This window comes from Mesocricetus auratus, unplaced genomic scaffold (genome assembly GCF_017639785.1).
Source record: "Mesocricetus auratus isolate SY011 unplaced genomic scaffold, BCM_Maur_2.0 Super-Scaffold_100691, whole genome shotgun sequence".
Taxonomy (NCBI): domain Eukaryota; kingdom Metazoa; phylum Chordata; class Mammalia; order Rodentia; family Cricetidae; genus Mesocricetus; species Mesocricetus auratus.
In genome coordinates this window covers 3,197,261-3,224,763 of record NW_024429267.1, presented here as the reverse complement: position 1 = coordinate 3,224,763, position 27,503 = coordinate 3,197,261, and the positions used below count along the sequence as shown (strand labels likewise).

Below are 27,503 nucleotides of genomic sequence, written 5' to 3'. Positions count from 1 at the left end.
GAAGTGCCTTTCTCTAGCATGTTCCCTTCCCACTGTAGCTGGTGATAGTCGTAACCCAGATAAGTCCCGTTTATCACCCTCTTTGGTTCTGTAGCATCTAGCCCAGCCTGAGACCAACACTCAACAAATGGCTACTGAGTTGAAATAATAGGAATTTATTTGATGGGTAGAATGAGTTCTGAGAAGAAAGGGTGTCCCTTGGCCCTGGGTATCTGAGAAGACCTTGTGAATGGAAAGGCCAGTGAGCCAGGCCTCACAGGACAGGGCGGGTATTTATGTACAGTCATCACTATCTACACACACATGTGAAACACAGCTCAGCTCCTAAGGAAAGTGCCACTCTCTGATATCCCCACTGGTCAGTGTTGCTACCTCAGTTTATTTTCTTAGGACCAGCTTGACAGACATAAAAGTAATGACTGCACAGAACTTTGTGACTGTGATGCATTAAGGAAGAATTGTGATATAATATGTGTGTACTGGTTTAAAAAGTACGTGTGTATTTATGGGCATAGGTTTGCAGTCACAGCTGTTTTAAGAGGCTGAGGTGGAAGGCTCTCTTGAGTCCACAAGTTTGAGATAGCCACTGTGACACAGAGACCCTGGCTTATGAAAACCAGATTGGAAAGAGGTTATTCCAAGCCAATGACATCTTTTAAGAACAAGAATTAGAGCTCTTTCTCCCACACCATTGTCTCGTTTTACCTCCACGGGGATACTAAGGCTTACTCCGCAGTGACGCATGCAGCAGGCGGCTAGAGGTTCGCCCCTCGCCTGGAGTCCCACACAGGGAGGAGCACAGAGCTGCGCTATGCCGTACTGCAGAGCTGTGTCTCCTGCCCCTGCATAGTAGTTAGCTGGGGGTTACGGTGGGACTTCGGACAAGTGACTATTCCAGAACAAGGAAGTATAAATATTCCACAAAGAAATACGTGAGACTACTAAAGCGGGTTCCTGTGCATCTTCTGCATGCTTTTCCCAGCTCACTGCCATGGTCCTTAAATGCTTCCACATCTGCAGGACTCTGAGCTAGGCCACAAGCAGGTCTGCACGTGCGCAGCCTAGGCCTTGTTGGAGCCTGAATCTTAGAATAAAGAGCACAACAGGGAGGGAGACTGGAACGATCAGCTGCCTTCACCAGATCTGCTAAGTGGTTATCAAAAGTGAAGCCAAGAGCACTTGAAGGTTTCATTGTTCATTGGTTCTGGCAACCTGTGCCAAAAACTGAGGGCAGAGTTTGCCCTGCCAGTTCTCTAGTCAAAACTCTGTTACTCTCCAGACCCCAGTCACCATTATAGAAATCATTGGTTCCCCTTGGAGAGGCTTCCGTGACCCAGCTGACTTTACTGAACACATACTAAGTGTAGATACAGATTAACGTGCTCAGAGTATAGGTGGTGGACAGTGTGGTATCTTATTGCTTCTTGAGTTCAGCCACCAAGCAGAGGAATCAAGCCTGAGAGCATTGCTTGAAGCAACTGACATTTCCTTGTGTCAAAACTTCTCTCTGTGGGAGAAGCCACGTGTTATCTTTCACTGGGATCTAGCTTCTAGATCCTGAAGTGTAGCCACGTGTTAGCTTCTAGATCCTGAAGTGTAGCCACGTGTTAGCTTCTAGATCCTGAAGTGTAGCCACGTGTTAGCTGTTAGATCCTGAAGTGTAGCCACGTGTTAGCTTCTAGATCCTGAAGTGTAGCCACGTGTTAGCTTCTAGATCCTGAAGTGTAGCCACGTGTTAGCTTCTAGATCCTGAAGTGTAGCCACGTGTTAGCTTCTAGATCCTGAAGTGTAGCCACGTGTTAGCTTCTAGATCCTGAAGTGTAGCCACGTGTTAGCTTCTAGATCCTGAAGTGTAGCCACGTGTTGGCTTCTAGATCCTGAAGTGTAGCCACGTGTTGGCTTCTAGATCCTGAAGTGTAGCCACGTGTTAGCTTCTAGATCCTGAAGTGTAGCCATGTGTTAGCTTCTAGATCCTGAAGTGTAGCCACGTGTTAGCTTCTAGATCCTGAAGTATAGCCACGTGTTGGCTTCTAGATCCTGAAGTGTAGCCACGTGTTGGCTTCTAGATCCTGAAGTGTGGGTGCTCCGAGCCAGCCACTTGAGTTGCACGACTGTAAGAAGCAGAGCCAGTGCAGCCCCTGCAGCTGTCCCAGTAAAGACACCAAAGAGTCTTCAATAGTGTTTGTTAAATAAATGACTTGAAACAAGCCAACAGTCCTCGGTAGAGCTGGGCATGGGCCACACAGCTGTAACCCTAGCACTTTAAATAGCGGCAGAAAGGATCTGGAACATAGGTCGTCCTCAGCAGCACAGTGAGTTCCAGGCCAGCTTGGGATACTGAGAGCCTGTAGACACCAAACTGGCAAGAGCTTTGAGAGGCTTGTAAACAAAAGAGTGGGGTCACATCCCTGTGGCCTCCCTCTGTTGGTGAGACAAGCGGCCTGGTAAGCCAGAGTTAGACATCCAAAGCAGGGTTCCAGTACAGGAACTACCTCTAGAAAAGTGGGGGCCCCACTGTTTAGTTAGCACATCTGTAAAATGGGAGAGGTGGGGCCAGCAGTACAACTCAGCTGGCGCAGCACCTGTCTAGCAATCACAAGGCCCTGGGTTTGAATCCCAGCACTCGGGTAATGGAAACAGGAGGATCAAGGAGGTCAAAGTTATCCAAGGCTATACAGCAAGTTCATGGCTAGCCTGAGCTACATGAGAACCCGTATTGAGAATAATAACAACAACAATAATAAATTTTAATGGAAATGATAATGCCCATGTCATAGGGTTACATTTTGCTGTGAACGTCCAGCATAAGGTAGAGTTTGTGGAAGTATGTTTTTAAACAGTTAATTGCTTGTCATGCATAGGTCTCATGTAGCCTCATCAGGTTCTGATTTTCACATGGAAGATACCTGGGCCTCTCCAGTTTGTAGCTTCTTGGACTTGGAATAGGTACAGATATATGGGATGTTTGCAGTTAACATCTGCTGGTGTGGCAGTCTCCCTGGCGGGGACTGGTGTGCTGTTGCTCCCCACTGGGGAATCTTGACTGTTTGTATCCATTCCTATCAGCACTGGGAAGTAATGAGCCTGTGATTAGAGGAAGTCGCCAGAGGACCAGTGAAGTGTGTGTCCAGGTGCAGAAAGAACATCAGGACTGTCATCGTCCTCATGAGCAGCCAAGGCACACCCATTGGTGACATTCAGAGAAACTGGACAAGCCGCCCCTTCCCTTCTTGAGTGGTGTATGGTTGTCAGGGCCATGTGGCCGAGGAGCTGCAGTGGTCAGGGAGAATGCTCAGCTCCATCCCAGCCTCGAAGGTAGAAAAGTCGGCTAAGTTCAGGAATCAGAAAGTGGTGGGGCAGCTCCCCCACACCCACCCTCCTTTCCTGCCTGAGTTCCACAAAGATGACTGTATGGGGGGGGTTATGTGTGCACATGTGTGTGGGATTGTAATGTGGAGGCCAGACTTCAACCCCAGGGTGTTTGTTTGCACCTGTGTGTGTGGGATTGTAATGTGGAGGCCAGACTTCAACCCCAGGTTTCATTTCTTGGTGTCCAGGTTAGTTTTATGTCAGCTTGACACAAGCTGCAGTCATCAGAGAGGAGGGAGCCTCAGTTGAGAAACGTGTCCAGAAGATGAGGCTGTACACAAGCAGGTGGGGCATTTTCTTAATTAGTGATTGGTGGGGGAGGGCCCAGCCCATTGTGAGTGGGGCCACCTCTGTGCTGGTGGTCCTGGGTAATAAGAAAGCAGGCTGAGCAAGCCATGGGGAACAAGCCAGTAAGCAGCACCCCTCCATGGCCTCTGCATCAGCCCCCGCTTCCAGGGTCCTACCCAGCTTGAGTTTCTGTCCTGACTTCCTTCAGTAATGAACAGTGCTGTGGAAGTGTAAACCAAATGAACCCTTTCCTCCCCAAGTTCCTTTGGTCATGGTGTTTCATCACAGAAACAGGAACCCTAACCAAGGCACTTGATTTTTTTTGTTTGTTTTTGTTTTGAGACAGGGTATCTCACTAGCCTGGAGCTTAACACCTCAGAGACTATCTGCCTGCCTCCTGCCTCCCCAACACTGGATTAAATGTATTTGCCTCATCCTCTCTCCCCCCTCCCCATTCTGGGGATGGAATGCACTCCTCATGTTTTACAGCAAGCGCTTTGCCAACTGAGCAATCTCCCTAGCCCACAGTGTCACTTTTAGATGAGATTGATGTGTGTGTGTGCGCGCGCGTGTGTGTGTGCGCGTGTGTGTGCGTGTGTGTGCGCGCGTGCGCGTGTGTGTGTGTGTGTGTGTGTGTGTATGTGTGTGTGTGTTCCTTGCTTAGCATAACCTGACATAAAGTAAGTGCTCAGTAAATGGCAGCTACTTGACATTGTTATCACCATTGCCATTAAAGAGTTGAGAGAAAACAGTGCAGGCAGAGTCCAGAGGTAACAGAAGACAGTGGGGAGCTCACCTTGGTCCAAGTAAAGATGACCTTGGGCGCGTTGTGGGTAACCTTAGCTGGAGTAGACTGACCCACCTGGGAGAGCCTTCCAGAGTGGGATAGTAAAGCAGGCTGTTCAGAGAGGAGTGTCTGGACAGACAGGGAGGCAGCCAGCAAGAGGGACAGAAGGCTGGGTTCTGTTGGCTGGAGTAGAGGAGCCAGGTTCTAGCCCAGAACTGATCTTCGAGCAAAAACTGTCCTAACCCTCTATGTCTTTCCAAAATCCCTAACCAAGAGGACCGGAAATGGAGCTCGAAGCCTGTAGCCTCTTGGCAGCGTGCCATTTGTCTCTCTGCTTTTCTCGGCGTCCTTTCCTTCTGTCAGGGACATCATTACTATGCTAATCTTCTGGCCATCATTTTAACACTGACCCCTGCTAACCTGCCTTTGCAATTGCAGGGACTGTGTTTGACTTCTCTAAAAGTAACCTTAAATTGTAGTCTTGTAAGAATTCCAAAGCTGTACCCTTCACTCCTTCATCTAATGAGGTTATGACCAAATGCTCATTATAATTGCTTTAGACTCCTTTTAATTTTCAAGCTTATTAATCATAAGAAGAGTTATTTAAAATTGCATAAATTAATCTTAGATTAAAAGCCCATCAAAGCCTGGAAACAATTAAGAATAAGTAGGATTTCCCTGGGGCAGCAAGTTTTATTTTAATATTGTAGTCAGGTGGATATCAGAACCTTGAAGTATGGTAGTGATTAATGTATGCAAAATTTAAATGAGATTTTTTTAAATGGCAAGTCTAAATCACTTATTGACCTAACTGTAGGCTTTAGCCGCATTGTCTGTCATATGTTGAAACTGTTTACTAATCAACATTTTAATTACCGTGTGTGCTGGCAGACCCTAGGACAAACAAAATCCAGCATTTCATATTGTTGCCGCCAAGTCTCTCACCCCCAAAATATCAAGAAGATGGAAAGATGGAGGGCTGAGGAGACCACTTAGCCCTCAGCACAGCAGGGGCTACCAGCAACCTTCCCACCTAACACAGTGCTAAGTGTCCTAAACACTCTATACAAGCAGTGTGTATTCTTTGGTCCCTAGGTCTTCTCCTTGTTTATGTTAAGGAGATAGATGTTTCCAGAAAGAAATCTGATTGTCCTTCAGCCAAAGTCAGAGCCCTGGCTTTGCCCAGCTTCCCTGTCCTCCATTGTCCATCACTGTCACTTCTGATGACCCAGGAGGTGCCTGGGAAGCTGCTGTGAGTTGGGAAGAATTCCTGTATGCTTTAAATATTGGGGCTCTGGTGAAGAGGAGGTCAGTAGGAGGGTCACCTAGAAGGAACTATGTCTTGTGGAGACTCGAGTTCCACTTCCCTGAAAAGGAACCTTGTGGCCAACTCACTGTTGATGTTTGTGAAAGTTCCATCATGGTCAGACAAACAGGGAAAGCGTCCAGCACAGGAGATGGGGAGGTTCCCAAGTACAGTTCCCAAAACTAGATTGTAAATTGTTGTTAATGCCTCACCGAGGACAAGAAGCCAGGCTCTTCTGTATCTCATCCCCAGAGCTGACCACCAGTGTATATCCTCAGGCTTGAATTCTTTTCATTCTTCTCTTTGCTCGTTGGCTGTGCATGTAGATCCTCCTACATCATCAAAAAGTCCTTGTTCTTAATGAATACTTGGTGTTCCATAACGGGGATGTGCTGTGTTTATTTAAGCAGAACTCTGTCCTAGAACTTGTTAGCTGTTACTGTATTTTTACTATTAAGACCATGACTCTCAGACTGACAAGATAACTAAGTGGGTAAAGGTGAATGTTGCCAAGCCAGACTACCTGAGTTCAGTCCCAGGGCCCCGCCTGGGATAAGCAGAGAGCCAACTCCAGCAGGTTCTCCTCCGTCCCCTGCACGGTGCCATGGCATATGCATACATACATCCAGTGCATTTAATTTCTAAAATAATTTATTTGTATTTTATGAACATTGATGCTTTACCTGCATATGTGTCCATGTGAGGGTGTTGGATCCCTGGAACAGAAGTTGTAGACAGTTGTGAGCTGGCATGTGGGTGCTGGGAATTGAACCCAGGTTCACTGGAAGAACAGCTAGTGCTCTTAACTGCTGAGCCATCTCTCCAGCCGTACTTTTAATTTTTAAGATGATTGCTTTACGTACATTTTTAAAACTGGATATATGTGAAATGGGTAAACTAAACTCAAAGGCTTCACTTTTTTTTTTTTTTTTTTTTTTGGTTTTTTTCGAGACAGGGTTTCTCTGTATTGTTTTTTGGACCATGTCCTGGAAATCGCTCGGTAGACTAGGCTGGTCTCGAACTCACAGAGACCCGCCTGCCTCTGCCTCCCGAGTGCTGAGATTAAAGGCGTGCGCCACCACCACCCGGCTAAAGGCTTCACTTTTAGAAATAAAGGGACTCAGCCCCTGCTTTAGCAGCCATGACAGGCTACAGAAAAGACACATAGGCCTCTGATACAAGGATGACCTCCTGAAGTCTAGGGCCAAAACTGAACACAAAGAAACTCCAGAACCACCACCCTCCCCCCAGATACTTGGTTCCTGTTTCTTTTGGCCACAAAAGAAACTCCAGGGGAGATCAAAACCTCCCCTATAATCTCCAGGATATAGTTCTGAAAACTACTGGTGTCTATGTACAACAGGCCACCTGCAAGTAACAAGACAATGCCATAGAAACCACAGAATGTTCCCTCTTAGCACTGACCAATGAGAATAATTGGTACACAGGTATTCCATGCCAAAATATGACTTTGAGAAATGCTCCTAATTGTTCCCAAATATCAACCAATCAGAAACCAACCGGTACCTGCTGATGTAATCCTGTAACTTTTGTCTTTAAAACTAGCAGTAGACAGGGAACTTCACTCCCTTTGGAGGCTGCTGTGACAGCTAGCTAGATGGGGCCCCTGTCATGGGTAGATGAACAATTAAAACCTTGCTTTTGCAGTTTGGTGTATCTGTCTTCCTGGTGGTCTCTGGGGACTTTGCAACTTGGGCACAACAATATGAAGCCAGTTTCCTTACCTCATCTGAGATAAATTATAGCCCATGTCTGCCTTCTGATCAGTGGTAAAATGTCTATTGTTTGACTGGCATTTCTTTTATTAAGTTGAGAAATGAGCAGTTTTTCTTGTGTTTGTTGGCCAGCTGTTTTTTGTTGTTGTTTATTTTGGTTTTTTCATTATTTGCCATTTCTCTGCTTGGATGTGTTGCCATTTTTCACATTTCTGAGCCTGACTTCCCAGACTGGAAAATGAGAGTATGGACATGTGGCTGCCGAGGCACCTTCCCACCCCTGCAAGATCTGTGTCCCCTTGAGGCAGTTTTCCCACTACCAGAGGTGTTCTCTGCTCTGGACCTTGCTGAGCCAGCACTGAGGCTGTGTAGCCACTAGCTGGGGTACAGTAGTAGCTGGGATACACAGCAACACAGTCATTTTCTTCTCTCTTTGTTCGGTGTGTAGCTTCCTTTTTTCAAAAGCAGGCTTTGAAATTGCAAGGCAGAGCTAGGACTGAACTTGCTTTAAAGCTGTCTGTAGATATCAGGAATATTTATTTTCTCTATTTGTTTTAAGCCTGGAAAGACTGTGTGGTTTTCTCAACACTGTCCTGATGGAGCCCTGACCAGCAACCGTGCAATGCCCCTAGCCCTAATGTGCCATTAATGATAGGTTAATGTACAGTATAATGTTTTTGGGACTATGGGTTCATTACACTTCTGAGTGTGAGGTCTTTCCACAGAGCGCCCAAGGTCCCATTGCATTATATCATGCAATAAAAATACCCTTTTCATATCACACACTAATAAACTGTATTTGAAATGCTGTCTGAGGGCACTGCAGTCTTGTCTGTAGGCTGTTGGTAAGTGCAACAGTTGGATTCCTTGTTTCTATTTTGTGCTTTTCTCACATGGGCAGCTGAGCCCAGGAGAAGTCAGCTTGGCCTTGTTTGACATGAAAACAAGTTGGTTCTTTAGGGCTGAGACTCCAGGGGCAGGTCTGTGCCTCTAAGTGACGAGGGGCCTTCTTACTTAGAAAGCAGAGTCCCAGACCCCACAACCTGTGTGCCTCTGCAAGGTCAGCAGGTCATGTCAAAACCTGGTCTAGTGTCTACCACACTTAGCATGGGTGTTGGGTGTAGTACCTTTCCTTGAAGAAGACTGCTAAGTGCCTCTTGACGTCACAACCTCAGGCTTGGCCTTGGACAGCTGGCACTGACTTTCCCACCATCTCCCTGTGACATGGGTGTGGGACTGTTCCTGTACTTTATAGGCGACAGTGTTCACAGAACAAAGGCCTGGGACCCACAGCTGGCTTGTTCCTGGCCGATATAGCCCCTCTTTAGTGAGCACACACACAGCCCTCTCCAGATCATTGGCTGTCATCAGAAATGATTTGGAAGCTTGGGCTCTTTAGAGGAGGACGTCTTCCTCCAGTGAACAGAACAGCCTCGGAATCAAAGATGGGGCAGAGGCAGGGATCAGATGACTTCATGGCACCTGCAGCACCTATGTTAATGTTTCTCTAGGGCAGATGTGGCATCTGTGACTTTGGTGGGCAGGGGAGTTCTTTCTACAGGTTGTTATCAAGCAGGAGTGGTGGGGAGCCGAGAAGCTGAGGTTAGGCACCAGCCAATGAGATTTGAGCATCACCATCACCAGGATGATGCAGATGCAGGAGCTCTGCCTGTAAAAGAAGTTAGCATTCATTCATTCATTTTGTCTTTGTCTGTTATTAGCTACATAATTCAGGAGCTCCTTATGTATCCCAAACTGACCTCAAACTCATTCTTCCTCTCTCTTCAAGTGCTGAACCATGCCTGGTCGATAGAACTTTCTGATGGGGTCTTTTATGATAACATGACCTGATGTAAGTCATGTGATGTTGCTACATTAGAACAAAAGGCACAGATTTGGAGCCTTCTCCACTTCAAATCCCACACCCACCTTGGCCAAATCAATTAGCAAGCCTGAGCCTAGTTTTCTAACAAACAAATGAAACAGAATAGTAGCAGTGCTGTTAGCTGGGTAGCTGTGAGAATGAACTTGACTACATTTTGTGGAATGAACACTTGCCCAGAAGCCACTGCCTGTAAACATTCTCTACAAAGCATGCTTAGGCCATGTCATCACGGGAATAGCTGCCCCAAGAACAAAGGCCATGAAGGCAGAAAGGGCCACTAATCTGGGACTGGCAAGGTGACTCTGTGGGTAAAAGCACTTGACCCCAAGCCTGGTGACCTGAGTTCAGTCTCTGGAACATTCACGGTAGACAGAGAAAGCTGACTCTTGCAAGTTGGCCTCTGATATCCACATATATGGCATAGCATGTGTACACACATGCTCACACACACACAATAAATGAATGACTAAATAAGTAAATAACTGTAATTAAAAATTCCAGCACTCTGGAGGCAAAGGCAGAGACAGGGTCTGTGCTCACCTGTGTGGGGAGGGGGTGGTGGGGACTTGTGCATCCTTCTATATTCCAGAACTCTGGGAAAGGAGGGTAAGAGCAGAGGGACTGTGCTGAAGGGCTGACTTGTCTGGGAAGCAAAGATGATGATGTGAGGATGAAGAAGCTGAGACCCTCCCACAAACCTACACTCTCACACTCCTCACACAAACCTTCTACACCTCACACACCCTCACACACCCTCACACACACCCTCACACGCCCTCACACGCCCTCACACAAGCCTTCTACACCCTCACACGCCCTCACAGGCCCTCACACACCCTCACACGCCCTCACACGCCCTCACACACTCTCACACGCCCTCACACCACACAAGCCTTTTATACCCTCACACACCTCACACAAAGCCTATGCCCTGAAACAGCTGCTGGCAAAGTCCCCTTAACATTTTGAGAAGAGTACCTGGATTTCAACGAGAATTTTGTTTTCTTTTAAGGGGCATGAAGATGGGCCTTTGTTTTCAGATGTGGCGCCTTTCAAACGCTTAGGTGGCCCTCTCAGGGGTTAAATCTGTCTTTGGGGCTACAAGGACTTGAAAAATGCTACCCTGTATCAAGAAAACCAGAAGTGACAAGTTCATTTAAAAAGCCTGGTTTGTCATTGTTTATCTAATTTTCACAGTTGACACAGAAAATTAAAGCAGCTGACACTCACTCTGGAAGCTCTCTGGCTCCTTTCCCTGGCCCTCTCTACCTGACCTTGCCACCACAAAATGCTCCAAAGCCAAAACATAAAACTTCCCACTGAGATTCTGAGCTGCTCTGCAATGGTTCCAGGATTATGTCAGAGGTGTCATCCCTAATGTTATTAAAAAACAAGATGAGGTTATATATCTACTCTGGGAGATGTTTCTTTCTCTTTCCCTCCACCTTGAGCATAAATCTTAGAGGTAACCAAACTCCAGAGGAGGCCAAGAGCAACCTGGGCCCTAAGTGCCCCATATGTCTTTATTGAATTTATAGGATGGCAAGTCTCTATGCACCTGTGACATCACACATTTCTTCCTAGAGAATGTTCCAGAAAGGCCATGGGCAAAGTGATATCTTTTGGTGTGTTTAATATTGGTGTTCCAACACTCATGGTGTCTACTTCAGTGTCGCTAGTGAATGAACTGTTCCACCCCAGGAAACTACCCAGATAACTAAAGCAATCCCATGTAAGTTCAGGGAGGGAGAGGGAGAGAGACAGAGACAGACAGACAGAGAGACAGAGAGACAGAGAGACAGAGAGAGAGAGAGAGAGAGAGAGAGAGAGAGAGAGAGAGAGAGAGAGAGAGAGAAGGAGGGGGGAGAGAGAGACTGAGACAGAGATGGGGAATGAAAAACTACATTTTTAAAATTTTTAAATGTAGGGGCTGGAGAGATGGCTCAGCAGTTGAATTCAGCAGATGACCCAGGTTGAATTCTCAGCACCCACATGGCAGCTCACAACTGTCTATAACTCCACTTCCAGGGGATCCAACACCCTCACACAGAAACACATGCAGGCAAGACACCAGTGCACAAAAAATAAAAACAAATCTTTAAAACTATTTCTTAGATGTATCACACACTCCTCTTTAAGGACTGCGTGTCTACACTTCTGGAGTTGCCTTCTTTTATTCTTTAACTCCTTTACATAGGTGCTTGCCGTTGAGCCCTGCAGGGTTCTCTGTTACCTCAGAGGACCGTATGTCCATGGCTGGTTGACCCAGACCAGTGTTTTGGTTTCATCCTCACTGTGCAGTGTGCTAACAGGTACTGCAGGGCTCTGGCCCTGCTCTTCCCTCTGAGCCACCCTTCCTGTGTCCTTTTGTATTTGACATGTCTTTGTATTTGAGACTGAAGAAGGAGAGGCTGTGCTTGTGACAGGTAAGCCTCCGGGGTCTGTGGAGGTGGCAGAGAGGATAAAGTGCTGTGACATGAGCTTGAGGACCTGGGCTCAGATCCCAGCACCCACTCAAAAGCTGTCCCAGCATGAGGGAGGCAGAGGCAGGTGGATCTCTGTGAGTTCAGGGTCAGCTGGTCTTCAGAGTGAGTTCCAGGACAGCCAGGGCCACAGAGAGAAACCCTGTTTTGAAAAACCACCTCCCCACCCCACCCCCTAAAAAATAAAAAAGCTGGGCATCACGGCCTGTGCATCAGTAATCCCTGCACAGGGGAAGCAGAGATGACTGGATCCCTGGGGCTCACTGTCAGCCTTCTAGCCAAATGCATGAGCTCCTGCTGCAGTGAGAACCCTGTCCCAAAAATAAGATGAACAAGATGTCTGTGTGCGTGCGCACAGGCACACACACACACACACACACACACACACACCAAAAATAAAAATAAGTCTTCAAGCAAAGATAATTGGCTTGATTAATGCCTTGAGGAACTTGATACAAATCAAAGGTTTAAATTTTAGTCTAACTTCCAGATTCGTAGTCTAAGGTGAGGTATTAAATTAAATGACAGTGGCTGTAGACTGCACAGCAGCTATAGATCTGGAAGCAAAAGCTGTCTCACTTAATAAAATTAAGCAAAACAAATTGTGAGAGGTAGTATGATCCTTTGCTCTTAAGTTAGTAATGAGGGTGGATGTCAAATTGTTGAGGTGTTGTTATTTTCTGAGGGTACCAAATAGCCATATGCTAAAGAGGGCTGGGGCTTTGTAGCTCAGTGGGCAGAATGCCTGCCCAGCATTCATGAGCCCTGAATTCCACCCCCAGTATAAATAAAGCTGAGCACAGGTTACATGTCCATCATCCAAGCAGAAGGGAAGTAGAGACAGAGGATCAGAAGTTCAGGGGTATCCTTGTCAATGTAGTAAGTATAGAGGCCAGCTGGGCTACATGAAACCTCTCTAAAATGAGAGAAGGAAGAGAATGAACATGCCAAATAAAAAGCCCCAGGGCTCTGAAGCCCAAGCATAGCTCAGCCCTGGCACCTTCACAAGGAACTTGGCTGAATTCAAGTCTCTTGGAAAAGCAGAGTGAGGTGCTTATATGCTTATAACTAAGTCGCCCCTTTGCCTTCCTTAACAGTGAAGCAGGCACACTGAAAGCAGTCCTGGTAACCAGATAAAGTGTACCCGCTCCATCATTCATCCCATTCATGACCAGCTACACTGTCTCAGAACACACAGGTCACCCACTCACAGCCACAGAAGCACATGGGCTTCTTCAGTGTTACCTTACAAACCACTGTGAATCAGTAACAGAATAGCTAAGTACCACAAGTTCCCTTACAAACCATTGTGAATCAGTAACAGAATAGCTAAGTACTACAAGTTCCTTGTGTTGTAGTTTAGAAAATACTGCTCAAGGCTTGATGATTTTTATTTGCCGCTGGGCCATAAAATAATCTGAACTTTCAACCTGTTTGCTTCTTTTCTCCTAGACAGACATTTTTTTATGGAAAGGGAAGTACAGTTTTGAATGGAAAATAAAACTGATTCTTTTCATTTCTTTCTTTAATACAGGGTCTCACTATATAGCCCTGACTGTAGTGGAACTCATTGTGTAGACCAGGCTGGCCTCAAACTCACAGAGATTCACCTGCCTGTGCCTCCCCAGTACAGTGGGTTTTTTGGCATGCGCCACCACGCCCAAAAACTGATCATTCTCAATCCTGTCTGTTAAATGCAAGGTCTGAGTTGGGCATTTCTTGTTCTTTTGTGAAGATTTAGTTTTGCTGTTGTTAGTTATGTTCATGTCAAGGAGTGAGGCATTTCCACCTGAGTGCAGGTGCCCAAGAAAGCAGAGGAGTTGGAGGTGAAGGTACAGGCAGCTGTGAGCCCACCTGACAGGGTTTCTGAGAACCAAACGGGGGTTTCCTGCAAGCGCAGCCAGTGCTCTTAACCCTTGAGCTGTCTCCTCCTCAGTCCGTTACTCTCTTTGTAATATTGCAAAGGGGCTGCTCCACCCTGATTCCCATACGCACAGCCCCTGTGTGAGCCCCCAGAGTCTGCAGCACCAGAGAGTGACAGTAGAAGGACAATTGAAAATTGTCCACTTTTATTTCAGTCTTTGTGGCCAGTTTACAGTTTACCTCTTCTCCTGTTAAGAAATCTGAAAGGCTGTTAGTGAGGTGGGTTTTAAGCAGATAGCATCCCCTTAATTGGACATTTCTAAAAATAAGACAAGACAGTGGTTTTTGAAGTGCTTTGAAAAGTTCAGAGTGTGCTTCTGGGGCTGGAAACCCATGACCAGCTCTGGGAGGTGTTTCCATCAGTGCAAATGGGCACCTTGCCCACCATCTCCATCCTCAACTTATGCGCACATCTTTGCCTCGTAGTCATATCGATGTATCTCTCCTTCCCTCCCTCCCTCTCTCTCTCTCTCTCTCTCTCTCTCACTACTTCCCTTCCCTTTCATCTTTGCTTTCTCCCATTTTTTCTGTATGACATTAGGCAAAGGGGTACTGAGTCAGGGATTGGCTGTGTAGCCCATGCTGGTGGCTCTCCCATTCCCGCCCCTGCCTCCTGTACATTGAGGTGAGCACCACCCTCCTCCCCACCCCCATCCCAGTCAAAATGTCCTTTAGACATGGTCTGCAATTGTTATTCCCCTTGAGCAGGCTTTGTGGCTCTGCCCTGATATTTATTTGTGTGTCTCTATGAATTTCTCAGCTTCTTTGCTAGTGTTTTTGGAAAGCTAGTGTTTTATCACAGTGCCCATTTTTCTGTCTTCCCTGTCTCATTCTTACCTTCAACATTATCTTGCTTCCCAGGATTTCCTTTTTAATCTTTCATAATCTTTTGGGCACTTAAGTATTGTTTTAGCTGTATCACGCAAACATATGTGTGAAGTATTTTCATTGTCAGTCAGCTCTTGAGGTCTCTTGAGGGATCCTGGGGATGTCATAATGATAGGACCTCAAGCTGGGAAATGTCTTACCGGCGCGCTCCACCTCCACCTGCTCATCGTCATCCGTGTGAACTGCAGACTGAGCCTCAAGCAGTTGGGGTAGGCCCTGTTTGCTTTGGTTTGGTTTGGTTTTGTGGTACTAGAGGACCTTGCACATAGTAGGCAAATGCTTTCCCACTAATCCTAGCCCACACCATTCCATTTTTAAGTACATGTTCCAAAAATCAGAAATACTCCAAAACTCAGAAGTTTTTAAGCACAGGTGTGACACCACAGTGGGAAACTACACATGGCAGGTCATATTACAAAACATAGGCATGACTGCCATGCCTGCCTAGTGAATGATCTGTCCATTCGTTTAGAAATTACATTCTAGCTGGGCATTTGTGGCACATGACTTTAATCTCAGCACTCGGAAGGCAGAGGCAAGCAGATTTCTGTGAGTTCAGGGCCAGCCTGGTCTACAAAGCGAGTTCCAGGGCAGCCAGGGCTACACAGAGAAACCCGGTCTCCACAAAAAGTGGGGGAGAGGAAAGAATTATGTTCTAATTCTAGTATCTAGTTGATCACCTACATTTTTAGCCTAAGTTAGCAAAGCTTAACCACTAAATGCACCACAATCCTCAGTGTTTGCACCTATGTGGGGGAATTTTCTGTCCCACCAGCTAGCTCCCAAATAACCACACAGAGACTTATTATTGATTATAAATGCTCATCCAACAGCTTAGGCTTGTTACTAACTAGCTCTTACAACTTAAATTAACCCATATTTTTAATCTATTTCCTACCACATGTCTGGGTACCTCCCCTCAGTACAGCATGCTCAGCTTGCCTCTCCTGGGTCTCCTGGTGACTCCGCCCGTCTTCATCCCTGCACTCTCTCCCTGTCTGCAAGTTCCACCTAACCTCTCCCTGCCTAAGATTGGCCACTTAGCTCTTCATTAAACCAATGGGAGCAACACATCTTCACAGTGTACAAAAAGATTATTCCACAACACACCTGTCTCTTTTTGAGTTGGGGTGTGTGTGTGTGTGTGTGTGTGTGTGTGTGTGTGTGTGTGTGTGTGTCCATGTTCCGGTGTGTGCAGATGTGGGATGTGGAATCCAGAGAACAGCCTCAGGTGTCATCCTCAGGAGTCATCCTCCTTATGTTTTGAGACAGAGCCTCTCAGTAGCCTCAAATTCCAGGGATCTACCTGCTTGTCTCTGCTCAACCCACCTACAACCATCCCCTCTGCTCTAGTACAAGGCCCACTGTGCCTGGCATTTTTACATTGTTTCTGGGAATCACACTCAGGTCCTCATGCTTGTGAGGCAAGCGGTGTTACTGGTAAGATATCTGTGGCCCTCTTAACTTGAATTTTAGGTAGGTAATTTCAGCTGTGCTACAAGAAGCAGGGGCCAAGAGAGCATTTCCCACTCATAAAAAATAAGTCAGAGGTGTGTGTGGATGTGTGTGCTGGTGCAGGTAGGTGTGTATATGTGTGATGCTGGTTATTTAACCTAGGGCCTTGTTTGCCAGGCAAACACTCTACTGGGGCACTGTATTCCCAGCCTTCATTTAACTTGAGGTGGAACCTCACCAAGTTAACCAGGCTTGCCAAAAACTCAAAACTCACTCTGTAACCCAGACAAGCTTTGAAATTGTGATCCTCCTGCCTCAGCCTCCCAAATAGCTGGGGTTGTTAGGCCTGTGCTGCCAGACCTGGCTCTAACATAGGCAGCTCACAAACCCCTGTGACTCCATCTCCAGGGGATCAGACACCCTCTCCTGGACTCCACAGGCACCTGCAGACATGATGCCCACACACCCACACATAGACATACACGTGTGCACATACTTTAAATTAATTTTAAAGGAATAGCCAGAAAGTTTTATTTCAAGACTTAGCCACTGACAGTATGCACCAAGTGTTTACATAATCCCTTGTGGTAAACACAGAGTGCAGACAGAGGTGTGTTGAGAGAATCGATGCAATGGGGAAACAAATATTTTTATTAACAGGAGAAAGCACACACAAGCTGGGAAAATCAGAAGCGTGGCAGGCTTCCAAGAGAAAGTGCTTTTGCTTTTGCTTTCCTTTTATCCTTACCTGTGTCCATACTCCTGTCCAAGGCCCTTTGGGCGTGGACAATATTGTGGACTCACCCCTACAGAGGTACTCAGGGCTTTAGAGCTGATGCTGTGAGACAGTCAGCCTTGGCCGCCCCCCCCCCACCTCACTGTCACCTGGCTGGTCATGTGCCTAGGCTCTGATGATGTGCTCACATGATTTTATACGTGGGTACAGTCAAAGTGGGAAGTCACACCCTGAGTGTTTGCAGATAGCCAGTGCACCACACAGCCCACACATCTGAAGTCAGCAGATGATTTTGCCCCTAAGACCTGCAAACAAACAACATCATGATGCACGGTGTTCATTGTGGTCCTTTGAATTGCACAAGGCTGAGCACATGTTTTTATTAGTTGAGTTTTTAAAACATAAAGTATCCTTTAACAGAATTAGAATGAGACATCTCTAGAAGCCAGCCTGCAGCACAGCCTGTGGCCCCACAGCTCAGAGTCACAGGCTGGAATCCTCCAGGAAGATGCCCAAGGTCTACCAACAAGCCTCACAGGCCTCATGAGGGCAAGTCAGGAACCCTCTCCAGGCACCCTGACTGCCTTTTATAGGTGCCTGCCTGGCCGCTGGGCAGCCCTGTCTGTCAGGCTTCCAGCAGCTTGTTGGACTCTGCTAATCTGGAGAATGACTAAGAGGCCTAGGCTGGGTCCTGGCTGTCCTGGCCCACCTAGTGTCCCTGGCGGAAAGATGAAATCTGGATCCACCTCAGCTGAACACAAGTTTCTAAGCGGGACGTAGCCAGCCAGCTTTGTTGGGGTTCTTTGTGGCTAGCGCTGCCGCTGCCCTGCCAGAGCTGTGGATCAGACTGGAGTTAGGACCTGGTGCTCAGCAGACAAGGACACCGTAGGAAGAGTTAGCTGCAAGCGTGTGTTCTGGGGAGAGCCAGACAAGGTCCACAGAGGGAGCTTGTGGCTGTTGGTAGCCGGGGTTTCCGATGGTTCCTCTGCCCTGGCCTCCAAGTCTGAGAGCCAGAGAAGCTGACATCAGCAGGCAGATGACGTCAGTCCCCCTGCTCTGAGGCCAGGCTTTCCTGCAGGCAGGCTCCATGCCTTCCACCCCAGCCCACACTAAAGACAAAGCAGGATGTGATCCAAGGGTTGGACTCTGGAGACAGTGAGAAGAAAGGTTTAGCTCTGTGACCTTAGGTGCATTAGTCTTCTATGTCTTGTATCCTCATCTGTAAAATGGGAATGTTAATATACAGTGTAGTTACTGAATAAATAGTAAATGTTTGGCAGTGCCTGGCACACAGATCTCAGTAAGGAGAATATAACTAGGCTTTTACCCACACTAATGTCAGTGTGTCAATGCCTGAAATGTACAGTACTCTTTAAACAAAAAGGATAAAACTGACTGTGCCCTACCTCAGAGAGTACCAGAAGGCAGGCAAGCAACATGGATAGAATGCCCGAGTCTTAAATCGCCCTGCTCTCTCCTTGCCCTGCTCCAGTTTCTGAAGCCTTAGTAGTAGAAGAGTTCTGTAACAGCTTTCTCTTGGGCCACAAACCAGCTCCCAAATCATGACACAGAGACTTAATATTTGCTGTGAATGCTTGGCTTTATCTTAGGCTCATTTCTGGCTAGCTTTTTTTCTTTGACTTTAATTATCCTGTTTTTTTCTCTTCATCTATGTTTTACCTCTGGGCTTTTTACCTTTCATTCTGTGTCCTACTGGCGCCTGCCTAGCTGGTGGCTGCCTGGCTGGTGTTTGCCTAACTGGTGGCTGCCTGGCTGGCTGGCCCCAGGCATCCCCCTCTCTTTCTCCCTCATTTTCTCCTCTCTTCTCTCCTTCTCTAGAGCCTAGATTCCTCCTCCTACTTATTCTCTCTGCCTGCCAGCCCTACCTATCTATCCTCTGCCTAGCTATTGGCCATTCAGTGTTTTATTAGACCAATTGGGTGCCTTAGGCAGGCATAGCAACACATCCTTACATAATTAAACAAATGCAGTATAAATAAATGTGATATATTTTTACATTGTTAAACAAATGCAGCATAAATAAATATAACACATCTTTACTAAACAAATGCAGCATAAACAATTGTAACACGTCTTTACATACTTAAACAAATGCAACATAAACAGATGTAACACATCTTTACATAAACAAATGTAACACATCTTTGCCTAGTTAATGTAACATTCCACAACAGAGTTCAAGTTAACTATGTACAAATGCAGAATTGCCAATGCCTATACACAGTGAGGTCTTGGTGAGTAAGGGTGGATACAGGTTGCAAACACACACATATCACTTTCCTATACCACAAGCATGTGTGGAGTCCTGTTGCAAATCATATATCATACCCGGCTCTGTAGTCCAGGCACAGGTTCAATTCAAATATATGGTGTTCCTTAGCAACATTACACAGGGAGGGGAGTGGGTACCCCAAAAGGTAAATTCTTATATGGCAGGAAACTCAGAGCCCAACTAATAGCAGACAGGGGGTTTTCACTGAGCAATAGACTTGGAATCCAGAGACTGGGTCTCAGGTAGCACTTACCATCATGACAGGCAGGCTTGGAGCCCCTACCCTACCATACAACAGCTACACCTGTGCCTTTCTGAGGCTCCGCAGGGCCTGCTGTCTCTCCTGCAGGAAAGTTCCCATTGCAGTAGACCAAGTGAGCAGGAAGCAGGGTGTCAGCTGAGAGCTGGGTCATCAGAGACCAGGAGCAGGCTGGGGGTGGGGGTCAGACAATCCAGCTCTTCCTGCTCCTCTTTGGAGGGTGTCTGTAGCGGGTGATGCTAACCATCTCTGGTTGTTGGCTCATCTTGCTCGCTCCACTGCCCTGCTTTTGGACACATCCTGCCTCTTCAAACCCTGATCTTCTGCCTTTATTACATCTTTATCCTCTGTGACGAAGTACACGTTGCAGAGACTTAAGCCCCTGCCAGTTCGGTTGTTGCATTTGGCCCTGAGAGAACAGGAAATAAGAGCTCCTACTGCCCGGTAAGGAAGCCAGCAAGATGTTGCACAGCTCCTGCCAGGCTCTGCAAACATGTGTCTCTCCTACAGTTCACCCCCTTATCTGCCTTTCAGCTGCATGCCTGAAAGCAATCAGCGTCCACTGCAGACAAAACCTGTTGTCAAGGTCTCTTTCTTGTGATGTAAGCGCCAAGGGGAGGGCACGCCTCATCAGTGGTACACAGTGATGGGAGTCAACTCCCAGGCCGGGTCAAGGAAGGGCACAGAACCAGGAGGCCAGCAACTTGCTGGTCCCTCTACTTCCCAATTCTCTCTCCCAGGGCAGCCAGGCAAGGCTGCCCGCCATGCAGCTATCAGCGGTTGCTGGACTGAGGAGGAATGCCTCCGCTCCCTCCTGCAGTTCCACTCTGCCTGTTCTCAGACAGATGATAACCGCGATGGAGCATATGGCCCCAAAGTCACCCGGCATTCTGGGAAAGTGACACTGTGTTACCCTGGGCTTGGGGGGAGGGGCCCATCCTCCTGAGCACAGCTTCTGTCTTTGTTCTTCAGAAGGGTACAAGGTCGCCTCTCCCAAGTCCAGAAAAGAACATGCATGGGAATTCAAGAAGGGTGTTCTCTATCTAGGCAGCCATTGTAAAAGCAGGCAGAGGCTGGGCACATTTGAGCAGAAAAGCATATGGAAGCCAAAATGGAGTGCCTCTCATGTCACCCCCACACAGGCCTGTGTCACCCACAATTCCCCACCAGCCTGGCTACATTTCCCCTTTCTTGGGGTCCTATGCTCTTGTCTGAAACCCACACAGTATGCCATGAGGAATAATAGGGTACCCAGCTACGTTTTAGGCATAGCCCTGTGCCCTCAACTGGACACAAGCTCCAAAGACCGTTTTGGTGTTTTTTTTTTTCCACAAACAGCCAGGCTGGAAAGTGTTCCTTCCTTCCCATCCCTCAAGCTCCACCTGGTCCTCTGCAGATCCTGGTAGATGCTGGGTCCAGGACTCAGTAGACCCAGCCCCATAGCTATGGGGCAGAAGATGTATTGAGGTTGTCACTGGCACTGAGATATCTAGCATGTTCCCAGGTCCCAGGTACACTGGGAAAGTAGATCAAAGTCTTGTGAACCAAAAGAGACAGTCTGAGAGAGCCTCAGAAAAGCCAGGGTGTAAGAAAGAGGCAGCTGGAGGGGGAGGGAAGCAGGAACTTGGGGGTGAGCATCAGGGTCCCTCATCTCCCTGTCACTCTCCGTAACTCCCCAGGGCCTGTTTTCCATGGAGGCTACAAAGTTTCTGCTGAAAATCTTTGATCAAGGAAGCTACTTGGTGAAGGGAATAGTGCTTTCCAATCTGGTTCCCACAGTGGCTCTGACAGCCCTGTGGCTTGTTCCTGATTGCTTCGGGCCCTCCCTGGAAGCCCCCAGACACCCTGAGATTGGGGATGTCAATCTTAGTGTATCAGGACAGAGGGGAGGATGCTGGCTAAATATAACCTGACCTGGCTGTGGGCTTAAGTAGGTTAGAACAGGAGATGGACCACATGGAAACAAAGCTGGGCCCTCCAAAGTGCGGCCCTCTGCGCTGAACCACCACACCCCTCAGCACTCCTCTGCCGGCCACCTTCTCCTGGAGGCCACCTCCTCCTGGAGCATGGTATCTGTGCTGCAGACTGAGTCACTCACAGGGGGCCAGGAGACAAAGGCGGAAACTAACAGGGATTGACAACGCCTCTGACAACACGATCCTTTGCTCTCTGGGCAGCAACTGGACCAGAAAGCTGGCCGCCTAGGGACCAGGCCTTGGCCTAGTGGCTATGGCATGGAACTGAGCTGGGAAAGGAGCAGGCAGAGCGTGGAGTTAAGACAAGCTGTACCTTTAAGCTTCCTAGGGAAGGTCTCAGATGCTTCCTGGCTTCCTCTGCATAGATCAGAGGACAGCTTTCCAGACTCAGTTCTCCACCAACCCCATGTGGGTCCCCAGAGATCAAAGGGTCATCCAGGCTGCTTTCAAGTACTGTTACCTGCTGAGACATCTCAAGACTCTAGCCTGCCTTCTTACCATGTAGAGTTACAGAAAAAAAGAAATCAAGTCCAGGCTAGAACACACCTTGGAATGCAAACTGAGATGCCTAGCTGTTTTTTTTTTGTCTGCCTTTTTAAAACAAGGTCTTAAGTAGCTCAGGCTAGCTGTGGATGATCTTCAACCTCTGATCTCTTACCTCTGCCTCTCCAATTCTGGGATATACCAGCATACCTGGTTTATATGATGCTGGAGACCAAACCCAGGGTTTTGCAAATACTCTACCAACTGTCTCAGCACCTGGCACCTAGCTTGGGGACTGCTGTCACACCTACTGTTCTTCCCCACAGGGTCATCCGTTCATCGTGCAGTTCAATGATGGAAACTCCACCGTGGTGTCCATGTGGGTATGCAGAACACTAGAGGAGAGGCGGAGCCAGCAGGGGCCCCCATGAGACCTCAGCATGACACTGACTACCCAGGACCAAGGACCCAACAGTCTGACCCCTCTCTATCTGCTGCCTGATTGGGAAGAGCTGCACTGGGCCCAACCTTCTGCTTTCACCTCCTACCCTACCTAGGGAGCCCTCAAGAGAGCCAGCCTCTGCTGAACCCTGAACCCCTGGGGGTGGGGGTTGGCAATGAATGTGGCAGGTGGAGATGGTGCAGAGAGGGTGGGGGAGGGGATGGGGTTTTAAGGATAGCACCTCCTCCTGCCTCACCCACTATGTTTCCCTACTGTTCATTGTAAAGGGTGAGGCCCTATCGGCAGCACTGGTGGGAGTAAAAGTGTTATTGTTTTGGACCAGGTTTGTTTTGACAAGTCTGTCATACACATCCCCATTTGTTAGGGACACCTGCAAGATCCTGTGCATTTCCTGTAGCTCAGTGTTGAGACCCATGCCCCAGCTCAGCTGTCACATGAGAAACCAGGGTTCAGAGGTACCTGCACCAAGTCCCACAGCAAGGTGTACTGACGTCAGGTCCAGACCGCAAGCCTCGGGTCATGGTGTAGTCCTCTCCCGGTCTGCAGCTGGCTACAGGTCCAGCAACAAACCAGCACCAACACTGGTATAGCCAGGAGCATCTGAGAAAGAAACTGGACACCAAGAGTAAGGTGCAGGAATTCAAAACCCTTCCTCATACCAGCTACCAGCCCCTCTGCCCCCAGCCCCCCTCACCGCCTGTGACCCAGGCCACTTGAGGTAATCTGCAGTCACCTGGAGGAAATGTGGCTGTCCCTCTTTTGCAGCAGATGGAGGGAAGCACTGAGAAGCCAGTTGGCACCTGGTCTAAGAGACACACCCACGCCCCACCCCTACCTCCCTACCCGCCCCCCCCCATGCCCAACCGCAAACTCCAGTCCCCATCCATGGCCTTCTGTGCACTGCTGTATCATTTCAGTGACAGTGCCTTCCCAATGCCCAAGGAAGTGTGCTGGGGGACCTAGGTTTAGCTGTCTACTCTCTTACTCCCCTTTCCTCTATTCCATCCATGTTTGAGGACTTTTCTCTCCTTTTGGGTAGCACCTGGGACGGAGCCCAGGCCCATGGACATGCTCAGCATACCTCTTGCCTAACCACTACAGCAGCGTCCCCCAGGCTCCCATCCCACCTCCACTGAAGGCAGCCCTCCCCAAGGCCGCTAGGGAAACCTGTTAGGATGCCATGAGGAGTTGATCCTGACTTTCAAAACTTCCCAGGCCACTCAGAGCAAGCCAAAGGGTAGGCCTGTGCCTGCAGCCTTCAGGAGATAGAGTCAGGAGGATCAGGAATTCACAGTCCTTCTCTGTTAAAAATCAGCCTAGACTACATGAGACTATGTCTCAAAAAAAAGGGGGGGGGGAGATGGCTCAGCGAATAAAGTGCTTGCCTCCCAGCATGAGGACCAGAGTATGGACCCCCAGAACCCATATAAAAACAAGGTAGGTGTGGCAGCCTGCCTGTAATCCCAGGCCTCAGGGGACAGGATCCCCTGGGCAAGACTGGCCTAATCGGTGGACTCCACAATCATCAAGAGATCCTGCCTTGGTAAATAAAGTGAATTGCTATAGGAGAAGATACCTGATGCCAACTTCTGACCTCCAAATGCATATGCACACACAGGCATGCACACCTACATACACATTTACCCACATACATGTCAACAAGCATGTGTGTATACACACCACAGGTACATACACAGGATAAGGGAGAGGGGAAGGGAGGACAAGCCACAGATCCACACATGCCTATATGACCCTGTGACATTATCACCAACGCCAACTCCTGTTGCCTCCAGTTCTGTTTCTGCTGCAGCCACCTCAGGGCCAAAGCAAAAGTCACCAAGTGTTCACACTCCCTCCATTTTATGAAGACTACATCTCCCAGAAAACCCCTGTTTAATAGGAAGCCATGGGGTTAGGTCTTCTCAATAACATGAAGGTGAGCAAGAAACCTCAATTTCAGGTCCTACCCATCTCCATCCTCCTGACAGGAAAACAGACATCTGTAGAAGGAGGTGGGAGGTGGAAGAGTGTGGAAGGACCCTGCACCTCAAATTCACTGCATGGGGGACACCTGCAATGAGCTATTAAATGAGCTGGGCCTAGATGTCTGTTTGAGCTTTCATGTTACTTGCAGTGTGATGCCGACTCCTGCTGACCTTTGTTTGGCGAGCCTGGCAATCTCTCCCACCACTGTCTACGTGACCCATTTCTCCTTGCAGTTCTCCACTCAAATGGCTTCCCAGAAAGACCTACCACCCACACCACTGGAACACAGCCTGTCACCTTGCTTCCAGGACAGAGCAAGAGATCCTGCCTTGGTAGATAAAGTGAGGAGGGGTCGAGGAAGACACCCAGTGTCAACTTCTGTCCTCCACATGCACATGCTCCCAGGACTCGGCTGTCCCTCCGTCTCCTTGGCAACCGTGATGAGCCCATTATTTACTTACACCTTCCCATCCTCCATTACAATGGAAGCTTCACCAGCCAGAGGCTCTGGCCTGCTTTTCACAGACCTAGAAAAACAGCCTTGGCTAAGGAGGTTCATGACAAGCATTTGTTGGCCAAATGGCCACCATGGTGGAACTGTCATTCACAACCTGTGCTCTGTCCAGTGCTGCATGGATGGAACCTCATGTGAGGCTTCTTTGTCCTTCCAGGGAGAGGCTGTATGGTTTTAGTGACACTTCAGAGGGCTGGCCTGCAGCTGGGCCAGACCTCAGTGTGCATGTCATTGAGCTCATGCCATCGGCCAGGGCCTGATGCAGTCATAGAATTTGATGAGCTCCAAGCCTTAAAGACATGCACCCTAGACCAGTGCCCAGGTCAAGATCTGTGAAGAGTGTATAAGGTAGGCTTTCCTAATGAGAGGAGCTCTGTAAGAGGGGCACCTTGACCCTGACCACCCTAAAACCTGAACTAGCTACCAACCAGACTTAAGGTTCAGCCTTTTTCTTTGAAGATGCATCAGCAACCATTGTCCCCCAACCCCAGTTCAGCAGAAGTGAGTGGGGGCTGTTACTGGTTTTGTTGTTGACAATTGGTGATGGAGGGGTGAATAGGGTTTCATATAGTCCAGATTGGCCTTCAAATCACTGTGTAAAGATGACCTTGAACTTCTGGCCCTCCTGTCTCCACACCAGGAATAAATCCAGAATGTTGAGAATTACAACATGTACCACCATACCCACTTTTCTATAATGCTGGAAATTGAACCCAGGGCCTCAGGCATGCTAGGCAAGCACTCTACAAAATGAGCTATCTCCATCTTCCATCTCAGCAGAAGTGAAGGGAGAGTGTAGTCATTGCAAGTCAAGTTGTGTTCTTTGAACTTAGTATCAACCTGGTTAATTTCCTCCACACTCCCTGAGATGGACAGTTGTAAAGGGAAGCCTTTTCCTTGAGAGAAGCCTTCCCGCCAGCCTGGTTCCAGAGCCGCATCAGTCCCAAATAAACACATAGGAGGCTATATTAATTATGAAGCTGTTGGCCTTGCTTGTTTCTTACTGGCTAGCTCTGACTTAAGTATTTATCCCATAATTGTTAATCTAAATATCTCTCTTACCGGAGAGGTTTCTGGGCTTCCTACTCCATGGCATTACATCTTGACTCTCTGTCTTTCTCCTTCCCAGAGTCCACCTGGTCTCCTAGTCCCACCTATCTTGATTCCCTATTGGCCAGCAGTGCTTTATTGACATATACACAGGACTTCCCCGACAGACAGTGGTATTACTCTTCTGCCCATTTCACAGATGGAGAAGCAGAACCATGGAGGCAGAATGACTTGCCCAAGGTCACCAACAAGTAAATAGAAAATTACTGTCTGACACTCACTCTTAGCTAGAGTTCCAAACCAAGCTCTAGCACCCCACACGCCAACACAAAGGTCCCTGAACTGTGAAGAGCAGACAGTGTGCTCTTGAGCCTGGGATCTCAGTGGAGCCTGGGATCTGCTCTTGGAGCAGCTCACCAGAAATGCTATGTTGTACCTCCCATGGCACTCTGAGCCAGACCTAGAGACCAGGACCAGCCTCACACAGAGGCTGGCTCTCAGTTTCCTCTTGTGAAGTGGCTTTTGTGTCTTGGCAGTCTTCTCAGGCCTCCTGAACAACTCATGAACCATGGTCCCCTGTGGGCGTCCCCCGCCTAGAATAACAAGCACCCATCGGCACACACCCATCTACATGCACATGCCTGCATACACCTATCCACAGACATACATGCCTGCATGCAATCCCTTACACACACACATGCCTGCATGCAATCCCTTACACACATGCCTGCATGCACCCTTACACACACAAACACATACACACACACATGCAATTCTATTCAGTTTGGGGACTCACAGGACCCTGAACCCCAGAGTCCATGACCCTATGCTATGGTGCAGCCCCTTACATGCAAGTTGGACGGGGGAAGAAGGTCAGAGTAGGAGGCCATGTGGAAAGGGAACAGAGACCCTGTCCCATGGACCAAGTAATGGGAACAGGAGCACTCTGAACTCACAGCAGCTTACACGGGGTCCTGATTTCATTCTTTGGGTCAAGGGGACCCCTGAGACTGGTCCTGGACCAAGTCCACATTGAGGGGATTAGAGGTTTTCAGTTCATACAGCTGGAAAGTTCCATCCAAAGGTGGGGTGGGGTCATGCAGGAGGGTGGCAGAGGCCAGTGTCAGGGCCAGGCACTGTGGCCGAGGAGCACAGACAGGTAGGCAGCATCAGGGAGGCCTGGCGAGAAGAAGCAGCCAACATCTTAGGATGCAGGCCCGAAGTCTGATCCTGTGGGTAAGGGCCTGACTGCTGGAGTGTGGGACAGGGGACAAGACCAGTGCCCTCAGTGGCATTACTGGGTTGTAGTGGCACTGGCTTTATCAGCCCTGCCTTGGCAAGTATTACAACTTGCTACACCAGGGAAGCTTGTAAACTGGCAGGCTGGCAGGAGAAGGTGGGGACTGGCAAGGAATGAGGCCACTTGGGGAGGCCAGGTGAGGTCCCACAGATGGCCCAGGCTATCACGAGGGCACTGAAGATGTGGAACATGGAAACCAGCAGAGCCAAGCCTCATAATGACAAATTTTCTGCTGAACAACTACAAATATTCGCTGTGACTTTGGACACAGTCTGGAAAAGACTTTGTTTCCTCCCTTGGCGGGATCATTTGTCTTGTTTTGA

At 48.2% G+C, this 27,503-nt stretch overlaps 1 protein-coding gene across 6 annotated transcripts in view; it reads left to right on the top strand.

The window, feature by feature from the left end:
• Positions 1-22,648, top strand: part of Map2k5 (mitogen-activated protein kinase kinase 5) — a 226,839-nt gene extending 204,191 nt beyond the window's left edge. For all 6 annotated transcript variants that reach the window (XM_021230404.2, XM_013117467.3, XM_021230405.2 and 3 more), the window contains one exon: positions 22,194-22,648. In XM_021230404.2, the coding sequence (XP_021086063.1) occupies positions 22,194-22,298 (105 nt within the window). In that variant the 3' untranslated portion in view covers positions 22,299-22,648. The remainder of the gene's footprint in view (positions 1-22,193) is intronic.
• Positions 22,649-27,503: the final 4,855 nt, after the last annotated feature.